The 14,712-nt window shown below is 49.2% G+C and overlaps 2 protein-coding genes across 6 annotated transcripts in view; one reads left to right on the forward strand and one right to left on the reverse strand.

Moving 5' to 3' along the window:
* The window catches only part of idua (alpha-L-iduronidase), a 197,593-nt gene that overhangs the window by 104,456 nt on the left and 78,425 nt on the right, over window positions 1-14,712 (reverse strand). For all 3 annotated transcript variants that reach the window (XM_059965064.1, XM_059965066.1, XM_059965065.1), the window contains one exon: window positions 8,291-8,386. In XM_059965064.1, coding sequence (XP_059821047.1) covers window positions 8,291-8,386 — 96 coding nt within the window. The remainder of the gene's footprint in view (window positions 1-8,290; window positions 8,387-14,712) is intronic.
* Window positions 1-14,712, forward strand: part of slc26a1 (solute carrier family 26 member 1) — a 114,088-nt gene that overhangs the window by 33,838 nt on the left and 65,538 nt on the right. The gene's annotated exons all lie outside the window — the stretch shown is intronic.

The following is a 14,712-nucleotide window of genomic DNA, read 5'->3' on the forward strand; positions in this document are numbered from 1 at the left end:
CCTTTTCTTTCTGGATTTCGGCTTCTCTGGCAGCCTTTTCTTTCTGGATTTCGGCTTCTCTGGCAGCCTTTTCTTTCTGGATTTCGGCTTCTCTGGCGGCCCTTTCGGCTTCTCTGATGGCCTGTTCTTTCTGGATTTCGGCTTCTCTGGCGGCCAGTTTCATTTTCAAAACTGCTTCTTGTCTGGCGTAACGCAGTCGCACCTTGGCGGCTTCTGCCTTCCTGGCGGCCCTTTCGGCTTCTCTGGCAGCCTTTTCTTTCTGGATTTCGGCTTCTCTGGCGGCCCTTTCGGCTTCTCCGGCGGCCTGTTTCATTTTCAAAACTGCTTCTTGTCTGGCGTAACGCAGTCGCACCTTGGCGGCTTCTGCCTTTCTGGCGGCCCTTTCGGCTTCTCTGGCGGCCCTTTCGGCTTCTCTGGCAGCCTTTTCTTTCTGGATTTCGGCTTCTCTGGCGGCCTGTTCTTTCTGGATTTCGGCTTCTCTGATGGCCAGCCCAGATCCAGACGTTGCGCGAAGGGGGCGTCGAGTGGTCCATTGACCTGCTGCCTAACCTTGTGTACCTGGATAACATCTCTTCCTAATAGCAGGAGTATTTCCGCTTTCGGATCCAGTTCTGGGATGTGTTTGGCGATGTGGTGGAGATGCGGCTGGTGTATGGTTGGAGAGGTGTGTCTCGGTGACGTACACAAACCGACGGTCGACACACTCAAGACCAATGTGCTAGAGAGTGGCCGCCATTCGATTTTTCAACCCTGCACAAGTTCCATGTATATCAAGGAAGCACAACAAGGTGTTAACAAGCGCGAGGCAAGCGACGAGTCGCTGGGCCAGTCAGTCTTCGCTCAAACGAAGTATGACAATAAACTTGCTCCATCAGCTCAAGACGTCTTCTTCTTAAAAATGATGGACACCAAAGTCTTCAGGGATGAAGCAAATAATTGGGTCGCCCCACTACCCTTCAGAGAACCACGCCAGCGGTTGCCAAATAACAGAGAGCAAGCGGTCAAGCGGTTCACGTCCTTACAAAAAACCCTGAACCGGAAACCCGAGATGCAACAGCAATATATAGCATTTATGGGAAAGATCTTCGCTAACGGACATGCCGAAGTAGCACCACCACTGCCGGAAGGCGGGGAGTGCTGGTACCTCCCAACATTTGGAGTTTACCATCCACAAAAACCCAATCAGATCAGGGTGGTCTTCGACTCCAGTGCCCAGTGTTCCGGCGTCTCCCTAAATGACGCGCTTCTCACAGGCCCCGACCTTAACAATACCCTACTCGGGGTCCTGCTGCGCTTCCGGAAGGAGAAGGTCGCAATCTTAGCGGACATCCAGCAGATGTTCCATTGCTTCTTGGTACAGGAGGACTATCGTGATTTCCTCCGTTTCTTATGGTATAAGGACAACGACATCAACAAAGAAGTTATCGAGTACCGGATGAAAGTCCACGTTTTCGGCAATAGTCCGTCACCTGCCGTGGCCATCTATGGGCTGCGAAGAGCCATCAGAGAGGGTGCACAGGAGCACGGTGACGACACCGTTAAGTTTGTAGAAAGGCACTTCTACGTCGACGATGGTTTGATATCACTACGGACAGAAGAGGAAGCAATCGATCTGCTCCGACGTACACAAGCCTCACTCGCGGAGTCAAACCTCCGCTTGCATAAGTTTGCATCAAACCGGCAGGCAGTAATGGAGGCCTTTCCACACGATGACTGTGCTCCAGCAATCAAAGACCTAGATTTAGATGGAGAAACCATACCTACACAAAGGAGCTTGGGTCTCCTCTGGGAGATAACGACCGACTCGTTCACATTCTCTGTGCCGACCGTGATCAAACCATTTACCCGCCGTGGAGTCCTCTCCACTGTCAACAGTATTTTCGATCCTTTGGGCCTACTGGCACCAGTTACGATTCAAGGAAGAGCCCTTCTCAGAGAACTTACGTCTGAGCCCTCTGACTGGGATACTCTTCTGCCTGAAGACAAGCTAAGCAAGTGGGAGGCTTGGAGAGATTCACTCCCGGATTTAAAACAGCTTCATATCCAACGCAGGTACACTGTGACCTCACCCACCGAGGCAGCGCTCACAGAATTGTGTGTTTTTTCGGATGCGTCCACCAAGGCCATCGGCGCTGTGGCTTACTTGAAAGTAGTTGGAAAGGACGGCCAAGTCGAAGTGGGATTTGTAACGGGTAAGGTGAAGCTCACTCCTCCGTCGGAGCCGACGATTCCAAGGCTTGAACTGTGCGCAGCCGTCCTGGCCGTGGAAATGGCAGATCTTATCCAGGACGAGCTGGACCTACGGTTCGACGATATCAAGTTCTACACGGACAGTAAAGTCGTGCTTGGTTATATTTACAACGAATCAAAACGCTTCTACGTGTACGTTCATAATAGAGTTCAACGCATCCGCCTGTCATCAAAGCCCGAACAATGGCATTATGTACGTACCGAGGATAACCCTGCAGACCATGCATCAAGATCCTTACCTGCATCCCGTCTGGCTCAGACAACCTGGCTTACCGGACCCCCCTTTCTGCATCAGCCACCATCGGAAAGGACTCAAATGAACGAGATATTTGAACTGATCGAACCCGAGAGAGACTCGGAAATTCGGCCGCAAATACAAACAGGAGCCACCAACCTCACGGAATCGATACGTACCAACGAACGCTTTCGGCGGTTCTCCACTTTGAATTCTTTAGTGAGAGGACTTGCGTTCCTCATTCATATGGCCAGATCACACAAACATTCATCCCGAAACAGTAAATGTAGGGGATGGCACAAATGTACTTTGCCTCGCACCGCGGACGAATTAGCCCAGGCAAAGGACGTCATCTTCAAAGCAACGCAAAGAGCGGCTTTCGCAAGGGAGTTTTCAGCTCTCCAAGTCAACAAACCAATACCAAAGGACAGCCCTTTGAGGAAGTTCAGCCCGATCCTGAAGAACAATATCATCTGCATTGGAGGCCGGTTAATACACTGCCAGCTTCCGGCCGCAGAAAAGAGTCCAGTACTCCTGCCCAAAGGCAGCCATGTATCCTTACTGCTCGCCCGCCATTATCATGGAACAGGTAAAGCACCAGGGCCGCTACCTTACCGAAGGAACAATAAGAGCAGCGGGACTGTGGATCTTGGGAGGTAAATCACTGATCAATTCGGTACTTCATAAATGTGTAACCTGCAGGAAACTACGAGGCAGATTAGAAGTTCAACGCATGGCGGACCTCCCACCTGAGCGCCTTGAAGCCTGCCCTCCCTTTACAAATGTGGGGCTCGACGTATTCGGCCCCTGGTCTATCACTACGAGACGCACCAGAGGAGGACAAGCAGAGAGCAAGCGGTGGGCCATCATGTTTAGCTGCATGAGTTCAAGAGCGGTACACATTGAGGTCATCGAATCTTTGGATACCTCCAGCTGCATCAACGCTCTCAGGCGGTTCTTTGCGATAAGAGGCCCTGCAAAACAGTTAAGATCTGATTGCGGAACGAACTTTGTAGGAGCATCAAAGGAGCTGGGGATGGACAGAGCAGTGCAAAGGTACCTCAGTCAACAGGGATGCAACTGGGAGTTCAACACACCACACGCCTCCCACATGGGAGGCGCATGGGAGCGGATGATTGGGATCGCCAGAAGAATTCTGGATTCAATGTTTCTGCAGCAACGCACCCGATTGACCCACGAGGTACTGTGCACCCTAATGGCAGAGGTCACAGCCATTATGAACTCACGACCATTCCTGCCTGTGTCCCCTGACTCAGAAAACCCCTTCATCCTTTCGCCATCAATGCTCCTTACACAGAAGGCAGGAGCACCTCCTCCACCAGGAGACTTTTCAGACAAGGATTTGTACACAAAGCAATGGAGACAAGTCCAGGCTCTGGCAAATCAGTTCTGGTCCCGCTGGAGACAGGAATATCTATCCTCGTTGCAACAGAGACGAAAGTGGACAGAACCCCGCAGGAATCTTCAAGTTGGAGACTTAGTCCTGCTCAGGGACAAGCAGATCACCCGCAACAGCTGGCCAATGGCCAGAATCACTGCTACATTCCCTAGCGAGGATGGACATGTCAGGAAGATCGAATTGAAGACTACCGACCAAGGCGATGTGAAAATTTACCAAAGGCCAGTTACAGAAGTTATTCTACTTCTACCCAATGACTGATTAAGAGACTAAGTTTGTACTCTGCTCATTGTGACCTTACGAAGGTCAAGCGGGGAGTGTGCTGTCTTTACGACAGTTATTTAGTTTATAATATTTTTGCTTAGTAATTCATTCGATAGTATTTTCTAGTTAGAATTAGAAGTGTTTAAAGTATATTCATTGCATGTAAAATATATCGGCATGCGATGACGTCACATCCGGTTTCGCCGCGTCTTGTGGGAAAATACCAGTTTGAAATTAGCGCGAGGGTGGGGGCTTACCACGAGGCTCACCTGAGCAGAAGTTGTTTTGCAGGCATGAGAAATCACAGTGAGAGCAACGCTGTAAGTTAATAGATAATCGATATATTGAACTAAGATGTTAATGCCGATCCTGTTAGAAGTAACGACGGTAGATAATGTTTATGCTTTCGTTAGTTAAAGAGTCGCGGATAGTTTGCATGGAAGTGTATTTAAAGTAGTCAATGGAGCAGGTAAACTCTCCCTGTATACTGCACCTTAGTGTAATGTAGTTATAGTCACCTTTGCAAGTATTTACACTTGAAATGTGATATTAAGGAAGGAACAAACACTGTATCAATCTTGTATTGTTTTATCAACACTTTTCACCATATGTTAATGTGAAGAGTGAACAGTAAATGGTTACTCTTACTGCGATCTGGTTCTTATTAACTGTGGTTTATCTCGATGTTAAATTCGGCGTTCGTTACATGCGAAGGAGAACGTTACACATACAAAACTAAGAAACAGAAAGAAACTTCTAATTGAAGTCTAAATTAACATGCAATCAAAATTGATCCCATGCGTCTTGTGCTTTCCCCTCACTGTTAATTCTTCCCAACATGTGTTCATATGATGAAATCTTAACCACTTCCTCAGTCCATTCCCTCACAGTGGGACATCTGGGTTTTTTCCAGTTTTGCAATATAATTCTTGCAGCTGTGATGAGACCCACCTTTAAAATAGTAAATTTGACTTTGTTTACATTAGGTATCATTGTCCTATCACCCAGGAGACAAAGCCATGGGCACAAGGGCAGTGTAGGAACACTCCCAAATCATGTGAAAATATGTGCCCACCTCATTTTTACATTTCCAGCATAAATGATTATCAACAATCCCCATTTTGTAGAACAACACACACAAAATGCTGGTGGAACACAGCCAGCCAGGCAGCATCTATAAGGAGAAGCACTGTCGACGTTTCAGGGTGAGACCCTTCGTCAGGAACTCCCAGCTTATCACTGAAATCCTCATCTTTTAACAGCATAATATTCATTTGCCACCTACCCCTCCTTCCCCTTTCAGTATTTAAATCAATTTGAATTTCAACTGGTACATGGTCTGATAATGCTATTGGGCCAATTTTACAGTCTATCACCTGTTCAACAATGGGGTTGGATATTAGAAAAAAATCTATTCTAGAGTAGGATTTATGTCGATGAGAGAAAAACGTACATTCTTTTCCGGAAGGATTCACCAATTGCCATATATCCACCAGACCGATATCCTCAATAAGTTGATGTAAAGCAGCCCTGTCCCTTGGTAAAGGTAAAGTCTGAAAGTTGCTTTTATCAATAACAGGGTCCATTACTTGGTTAAAGTCTCCTGCTAAAATTATTTTTCCTTCCTTGGCACCTAAAATCTCGTTCACCTTGTTAAGAAAGTCTGTGTCTTCCTTATTAGGTGCATATATGTTACAAAGTACCACCTTCACCTCATTAATAAGTGCATCTATACAAATTATCCTGCCTTCCTTGTCTTTAAATTCTCCAAGCAATACAAAATTAAGTTTTTGTTAACTAAAATCATTGTCCCATTTTGTTTTCTATTAAATGATGAATAGAATACCTGGCCCACTCAATCTCATCTAAATTTCAGTGCTTCAACATCTTTAAAATGTGTTTCCTGGACAAATGCAACATCAATTTGTTTACCTTTAAGGTATGATAAAATCTTTTTCCTCTTGATTGGGTTTCCACACCCATTAATATTCCATGATATGAAATTAACCATTTTCATGTCCTAAACTTCATGCACACATGTTCAAAAATATACATTTTCCCGGATGACTGAGTCCGGAATGCAATAATTCCAAAAAAAAAGTCCAAAGAAAAACCTGCTGTACTCTATCTCCATGCTCAATTATTACCAACAAACACTGCAAATGCTGCACTTTCAAACAACAATTAAACAACCAACATAACCCAAAACATAGCGATAATATAATCCTGCCAGATTAACTAACAAATAAAAACAAATAGGCTGGATAAACTCTACAAAGAAACAGAAAAGAAAGAGACACATGATATGGTCTGCGAAGTACTGTGCCAGCTAGTAAGCCTAGCACTAAACAGACCGCTTTATCCAGCTCCCCACCCACCCTGTTGTACCTAAAAAGTTATCTCCACCTATTACTGTCCCTCAGTCAATGCCAGCGCCGCACTTTTCCTGAATGAATTTCTCTGCTTCTGCAGCAGCAGTAAAGAATTTGTTCTTTCCTTTCCACGTGAAGCGTAGAACTGCTGGATAAGCGAGTGTCTACCTCACGTTGACTCTTTGCAGCATTTTCCTAGCCGTAGTAAATGACCCCGGTTTTTCAGCCAATTCTCTGGACATATCTGGAAAGGAGACTTTGCATCCCTCCCACTCAACTCCTCTTTTTGTTTTGGCTGCTTGCAGCACTTTCCCTCTGGCCGAAGAACACAAGAATCGTATTAGCACCAGCCTGGGGGGGTGGGGGGGGGGGGTGCCTAGTAGCTGGGACCTGAAGCGCCCTCTCAATCTCAAACTCTGCGTTCAGTTCGATGCCAAATCATGATTCTTTGCACACACTTAATCAGACCGCCCGTTCTGCACCCTCCTTCAGACCGACCAGCCTGACGTTGTTCCGTCTGCTCCTGTTCTCAAGCTCATCGACACTGTTCCACAGCAGGATCAAGCGTTTATTATTCTGCTCGCTGGCACCCACCAGATGCACAATGGTGTCCCCCACACTGGAGAGGTGACCCTCGGCTTCCGTCAGCCTCTCTTGAACGGCATTGACAGAGTTCTTCAACTTTGTTGTTGTTTCCTTAATTGTAGATACATCAGTAGCCACCACGAGTAGAGTGGAACTCATACGACTAACCTCAGCCAGTAAATTCTCCATGTTGGAACCTTGGTCCATCTGTGTCATTAGTGAGCCTTGAGCTTCAGGTTGTGGGCCCTGTCTTGTAGCCACGTGGCTCACTGTAGCACTCTTAGAAGGTCTTGGCATCGTACCGAATTATCTCACAAAGTTGTTACTTTTAGTGAAAAAAACAGTTTTTAACTGTAGAACAGCTGTATCCGAATAAGGCAGGATAAATATGCTCTAATTAACAGAGTTTTATGGTGGGTTGTTGGAGCTCCACTAACGTGCAGCCATCTTGCCCGGCACCCCAGGGATCTTGCATTAGAGGTGCTATGTAAATAGATGTTTTTTATTGTTGTGAATTAAATTGTAACAGGTATTCCTTTGGATACTTAATTAACTAATTCTAAATTGCTGAACCATTTGAAAATGACTCATTGAGGGTTATTACTCCAAAATGCAAATTTTCACCCAAGTTCTTTTAGAATTCACAAACCACTTTAAATTTTTTCCTGTGTTCACGTTCACCTCGTGCTCCTGTGGCATGGGTAGCAATCCAGAGATCACAACCCTGGAGATCCTGCTCTTTAACTCCTGCACCTAACTCCCTATGCAGAACCTCATTGCTTGTCTGATCCATGTCTTGGACCATGAGCTCCTCTTCACCCTCCCACTTATTAATGCTGTGGACTCGATCCAAGATATCCCAGGCCCTGGAACCCAGGAGGGTGATTCCCCTATCACCACAGTGCAGCCCTTCTCCCTACATCACTTCTGAGTCAGAGGCAGACTCCGTGCCAGAGACCTGACCACTGTGACTTTCCTCTGTTAGGTCAACCTTCTCCACCCCCCCATCCCCAAAAGAATCTTCAATTAAATCTTATCTTCATGTTAAAATCTTCAGCAATCCTAAAGCACTAAAGTGTTGTTGGAATTGAATAGCATCACTTCAAGTGGATTCAGTAAACTTTCTGACACTTTATATACATTCTATTTACAGAATAAACTCACCCAGAACTGTGAATGTTAAATTATCGAAGTCATGATGATCTGGTTCATTCCATGTTTCAAAATTCCACTTTGAGACGTATGCCAAACTATATTTATCTATGAACCAAATGGAAAACTTTAGTAAGTCAAACATTTTATGAAGTTCTTACATTTACATTTAATAGAAGTATTGTTGTGTATGTACAGTATAGTGTAGAGATCTTGGGCACACATAGATATAACTAGGGTGCCAAAAACTTTTTGCATAGTTCTGTATTTGTTAATGTGGAGCTGAGAATGAGTTTGGAAATTTGGGGGGAGCAAAGGATGTTGGGAATGGTGAGGTGGTGCACTGCATGAAGGGTGTGGGACAGGTGGCAGAGAAGCTGAGGGTGGAGTGCTGGGGAAGGCTGTGAGACAGGTGGCAGAGAAGGTGAGGGTGGAGTGCTGGGGAAGGGTGTGGGACAGGTGACAGAGAAGGTGAGGGTGGAGTGCTGGGGAAGGGTGTGAGACAGGTGACAGAGAAGGTGAGGGTGGAATGCTGGGGAAGGGTGTGGGACGGGTGGCAGAGAAGGTGAGGGTGGAGTGTCGGGGAAGGGTGTGGGACAGGTGACAGAGAAGGTGAGGGTGGAATGCTGGGGAAGGGTGTGGGACGGGTGGCAGAGAAGGTGAGGGTGGAGTGCTGGGGAAGGGTGAGAGACAGGTGACAGAGAAGGTGAGGGTGGAGTGTCGGGGAAGGGTGTGGGACGGGTGGCAGAGAAGGTGAGGGTGGAGTGTCGGGGAAGGGTGTGGGACAGGTGACAGAGAAGGTGAGGGTGGTGTGCTGGGGAAGGGTGAGAGACAGGTGACAGAGAAGGTGAGGGTGGAATGCTGGGGAAGGGTGTGAGACAGGTGACAGAGAAGGTGAGGGTGGAGTGCTGGGGAAGGGTGTGAGACAGGTGGCAGAGAAGCTGAGGGTGGAGTGCTGGGGAAGGGTGTGGGACGGGTGGCAGAGAAGGTGAGGGTGGAGTGCTGGGGAAGGGTGTGAGACGGGTGGCAGAGAAGGTGAGGGTGGAATGCTGGGGAAGGGTGTGAGACGGGTGGCAGAGAAGGTGAGGGTGGAGTGCTGGGGAAGGGTGTGAGACGGGTGGCAGAGAAGGTGAGGGTGGAATGCTGGGGAAGGGTGTGAGACGGGTGGCAGAGAAGGTGAGGGTGGAATGCTGGGGAAGGGTGTGAGACGGGTGGCAGAGAAGGTGAGGGTGGAATGCTGGGGAAGGGTGTGGGACGGGTGACAGAGAAGGTGAGGGTGGAATGCTGGGGAAGGGTGTGGGACAGGTGACAGAGAAGGTGAGGGTGGAGTGCTGGGGAAGGGTGAGAGACAGGTGACAGAGAAGGTGAGGGTGGAGTGCTGGGGAAGGGTGTGGGACAGGTGACAGAGAAGGTGAGGGTGGAGTGCTGGGGAAGGGTGTGGGACAGGTGGCAGAGAAGGTGAGGGTGGAATGCTGGGGAAGGGTGTGAGACAGGTGGCAGAGAAGGTGAGGGTGGAGTGCTGGGGAAGGGTGAGAGACGGGTGGCAGAGAAGGTGAGGGTGGAATGCTGGGGAAGGGTGTGGGACAGGTGACAGAGAAGGTGAGGGTGGAATGCTGGGGAAGGGTGAGAGACAGGTGACAGAGAAGGTGAGGGTGGAATGCTGGGGAAGGGTGTGAGACAGGTGGCAGAGAAGGTGAGGGTGGAGTGCTGGGGAAGGGTGTGGGACGGGTGGCAGAGAAGGTGAGGGTGGAATGCTGGGGAAGGGTGTGAGACGGGTGGCAGAGAAGGTGAGGGTGGAATGCTGGGGAAGGGTGTGAGACGGGTGGCAGAGAAGGTGAGGGTGGAATGCTGGGGAAGGGTGTGAGACGGGTGGCAGAGAAGGTGAGGGTGGAATGCTGGGGAAGGGTGTGAGACGGGTGGCAGAGAAGGTGAGGGTGGAATGCTGGGGAAGGGTGTGAGACGGGTGGCAGAGAAGGTGAGGGTGGAATGCTGGGGAAGGGTGTGAGACGGGTGGCAGAGAAGGTGAGGGTGGAATGCTGGGGAAGGGTGAGAGACAGGTGGCAGAGAAGGTGAGGGTGGAATGCTGGGGAAGGGTGTGGGACAGGTGACAGAGAAGGTGAGGGTGGAGTGTCGGGGAAGGGTGTGGGACAGGTGACAGAGAAGGTGAGGGTGGAATGCTGGGGAAGGGTGAGAGACGGGTGGCAGAGAAGGTGAGGGTGGAATGCTGGGGAAGGGTGTGGGACGGGTGGCAGAGAAGGTGAGGGTGGAATGCTGGGGAAGGGTGTGAGACGGGTGACAGAGAAGGTGAGGGTGGAGTGTCGGGGAAGGGTGTGGGACAGGTGACAGAGAAGGTGAGGGTGGAGTGCTGGGGAAGGGTGAGAGACAGGTGACAGAGAAGGTGAGGGTGGAATGCTGGGGAAGGGTGAGAGACAGGTGGCAGAGAAGGTGAGGGTGGAGTGCTGGGGAAGGGTGTGAGACGGGTGGCAGAGAAGGTGAGGGTGGAGTGCTGGGGAAGGGTGTGGGACGGGTGGCAGAGAAGGTGAGGGTGGAGTGCTGGGGAAGGGTGTGGGACGGGTGGCAGAGAAGGTGAGGGTGGAGTGCTGGGGAAGGGTGTGGGACAGGTGGCAGAGAAGGTGAGGGTGGAGTGCTGGGGAAGGGTGTGGGATGGGTGGCAGAGAAGGCGTGCTGGGGTGGTGTGGGTCCAGACTCTCCAAGCCCTGAAACACCAGGCAAGGTGATTTGATTCCAAACAATTGGTTTATTGATTATTACAGAATGGTGTGTCCCACTCCCTTCCCTCTCCCAACCATGATTCCGCTCTCCCTGCCCCCTGTCGACAATAGAGATCCATATTAGAATCAGGTTTATTAGTTCTCACGTATGTCATGATTTTTTTTTCTTGTGGCAGCCGTACAGAGTAATATGTAAAATTATTACAGTACTGTGCTAGTTATATATATTTGCCTAAGACTTCTCATAATATTGAAAATTTATGTCTTATTAAAATTGTAAAGATTAAGCAACTAAGAATCATGAGTATAATCAATAAAAGTCATAATAAAACTAAAGTTATCTGTGTAAGTAGGAACTTGTAATTTGTTATTTTATAACCATGCTAATATTAAATATTATTTATCAAATAATAGACCCATGGAGAAGTGTAAAACTTGAACGATGCTGAACACATTAATCAAGTAGTTTTCAAAAAGGTTTCTAAACTGGAGTTGAGACATAGCAGAATTGGTTTTGGAATGAAAAGATAGAGATAAGCTATTGGGAGGAGGGTACAAAAGATAAGGGGTGTATGGGGTGTCAGGGAGAGGTAATACCTCTGACGGGGAACACGTCGAACTCTTCTGAGTAGTTCGTCCATATTGGTCCTCACGTGACACTCAGCTCTCACTAGTGGTTCCTCGTAGCTGTTTGCATGGAACAGCTGCCACACCCCGGGCAACGTCTTCGACTAGCCGGCAAAATCTGGTGAGGGTAGCCGATGGGCCTCAAACTCTTGGTGAGTTAGGGCTTGTCTACCTACGCATGCGAAGACTGAATCCGACGGACCGTGCGGAGGAGATCACCACTTGGCGGTCCAACGAGTAGAAAGCTGGACCCAGCAAAGCATTGTGAAGCGCAATCAGGGCACAGTGAGACACAGGACACTGCTGGCCATCCACCGCATCCCGACTTACCTCCAGCCGTCTTGACTCCGTCTTGCAACTGGATACAGATAGGTCAGGACGAGAGAGTGAGGCTGATGATTTGCGCAACTCTCCCTCACTTTAATCCAAGTCAAGCACAAGTCACGACTCCAAACCCATTCCGCTAAAAAACTTCAAGTCCTGTGGCGATGGGCGAGTGGCGAAGCAGCAGGTGTGGATACACTGGAAGCTGTCGTCACAAACCTGCACACAGGCGGCCCAGGGCATTGGGTCGTTCTCCGCTGGAATGAAGCAGTAGTGGACCTCGGCAGCCCCCTGGGTGTCTGAGCAGCCCTCTTTAAGAATCACTCTGCTCACCTCCATGGAGGAAGGGGCTAGAAAAGGTGCCTCAAACATAGCTGGCTTCATCTTACCCTGGCCAGCACACCGCAGCTGGCAGGGATCCCACTCAGCGGTCGAACTACAAAGAAGATGAAAGTGAGGGTGCTTAACCTTATGTCAGAACAGCACTGGTCACCAAAGAACTAGCCTGCTATAACATGGACATTGCAGCACTCAGCAAAACACACCTAGCAGACAAGGGCCAGCTTACAGAACGTGGTGGTGGGTACACCTTCTTCTGGAGCGGTCGCAGCAGCACTGAACGACGAGAAGCTGGCGTTGGATTTGCCTTCCGATCCCACCTCGCTCATAAACTTGCCAAGCTTCCAGAGGGCATCAACGATCGCCTGATGATGCTTAGGCTCCCACTTGGCAATAAGAGGAGTGCAATGCTGATCAGCGCATATGCCCCAACGATGACCAACCCAGAAGACATCAAAGATAAGTTCTATGAAGAACTTGACGCCCTCATAGCAGCAGTCCCACAGTCAGAGAAGCTTATTGTCCTCAGGGACTTTAACGCCAGAGTGGGGACCGATTACCAGACCTGGGAAGGGATTCTTGGAAGGCATGGTATTGGCAAGTGTAACAGCAATGGCCTGCTGCTCCTCAAGACATGCGCTACGCATGACCTTGTCATCACCAACACCATATTCCGCCTCCCTTCCCGTAACAAGACAGCTTGGATGCTCTAGGCACTGGCATCTGATTGACTATGTCATCACCAGAAAGAGGGACTGGCAAGACGTGAGAGTGACAAAGGCCATGTGTGGTGCCGACTGCTGGACGGATCATCGACTCATAGTGTCCAAGTTTAAACTTTGCATCCTGCCTATGAGAAGACCCCAAGGTCAGAAGACTGCAAAGAGGCTCAATGTCTCCAAGCTGAAGAGCAGCGTAGTTGCAGAAGAATTTTGTGAAGACCTAGATAGCAGGCTGCTTGACACACCCCAGGATGACCACACCAGCATTGAAGAGCAGTGGATGGCTTTCAGAGACAAAGTCTACTCTACCGCTCTCGAACACCTCGGACCAGCAATCCGTAGACATCAAGACTGGTTCGATGAGAACGACGAGGAGATACAGGCACTGGTGTCAGAGAAACACCAGTTGTTCAGAACGCACCAGAACGATCCCACATTACAAGCAAAGATAGATGCTTTCGCCAGTACAAGACGGAAAGTGCCGAAGAAACTCTGTGAGATGCAGGATGTCTGGTTCAGCAATAAGGCTGATGAGATCCAGGGCTACACAGACAGTCACGACACCAAGCGTTTCTACGACACTTTGAAGGCTATGTATGGACCTCAGTCCTCTGGCTCCTCCCCCCCCTCCTCAGTGCAGATGGGACTCGGCTGCTGACAGAGAAAAAGCAGATTTTGGAGAGGTGGGCTGAACACTTCAACCAGGTCCTCAACCGCCCTGCTGAAATCAATGATGAGGCCATTGCTCGCCTTCCTCAGGTGGAGATCACTGAACCTTGACAACCTCCCCACAGAAGAAGTCAGAAAAGCCATCAGGCAACTTTCTTGTGGCAAAGCACCAGGATCAGATGCAATCCCCGCTGAAGTCTACAAAGCAGGAGGCCCATTCACGATGCAGAAGCTGACTGAGCTCTTCCAGTCTACGTGGAATGAAGGAAAGGTCCCGCAACAGTTGAAAGATGCCAGTATAGTCCACATCTACAAGAGGAAAGGCAACCGCCAGTCTTGTGACAATCACCGAGGCAGCTCCCTCCTGTCCATAGCTGGGAAGATCTTGGCTCGCGTCCTCCTTAATCGCCTTCTCCAACACCTTGAGCAAGGTCTCCTCCCAGAAAGCCAGTGTGGCTTCCGTGCAGAGCGTGGAACTGCTGACATGATATTTGCTGCACGCCAACTCCAGGAAAAAATGTCAAGAGCAGCACAGCGACCTCTTTATGGCCTTTGTCGATCTGACCAAGGCATTTGATACGGTCAGCAGAGATGGCTTGTGGAAGATAACGGAGAAGTTTGGCTGCCCTAGCAGGTTCATCACGATTGTTCAGCAGTTCCACGATGGCATGTTGGTGAAAGTTTTGGATGATGGTGATGAGTCAGAAGCTTTCCCAGTGACGAACAGTGTGAAGCAAGGATGCGTTCTCGCCCCTACACTCTTTAGCATGGTCTTCTCTGCTATGCTGACTGATGCCTTCCGTGATTGTCAGGATGCTATACACGTCAGATATGGACTGCCGGTGGGCTATTCAACCCCCGGTGTCTACAGGCTGTTACAAAGGTAAAGGAGACCGTCGTCAGAGACTTCTTATTTGCTGATGATTGAACCCTCAACGCCAGCACAGAGCAGAAGATGCAGCGAGAAATGGACTGCCTCTCACGAGTCTGTGACAACTTCGGACTTACAATCAGCACTAAA

Source organism: Hypanus sabinus, chromosome 3 (genome assembly GCF_030144855.1).
Source record: "Hypanus sabinus isolate sHypSab1 chromosome 3, sHypSab1.hap1, whole genome shotgun sequence".
Taxonomy (NCBI): Eukaryota; Metazoa; Chordata; class Chondrichthyes; order Myliobatiformes; family Dasyatidae; genus Hypanus; species Hypanus sabinus.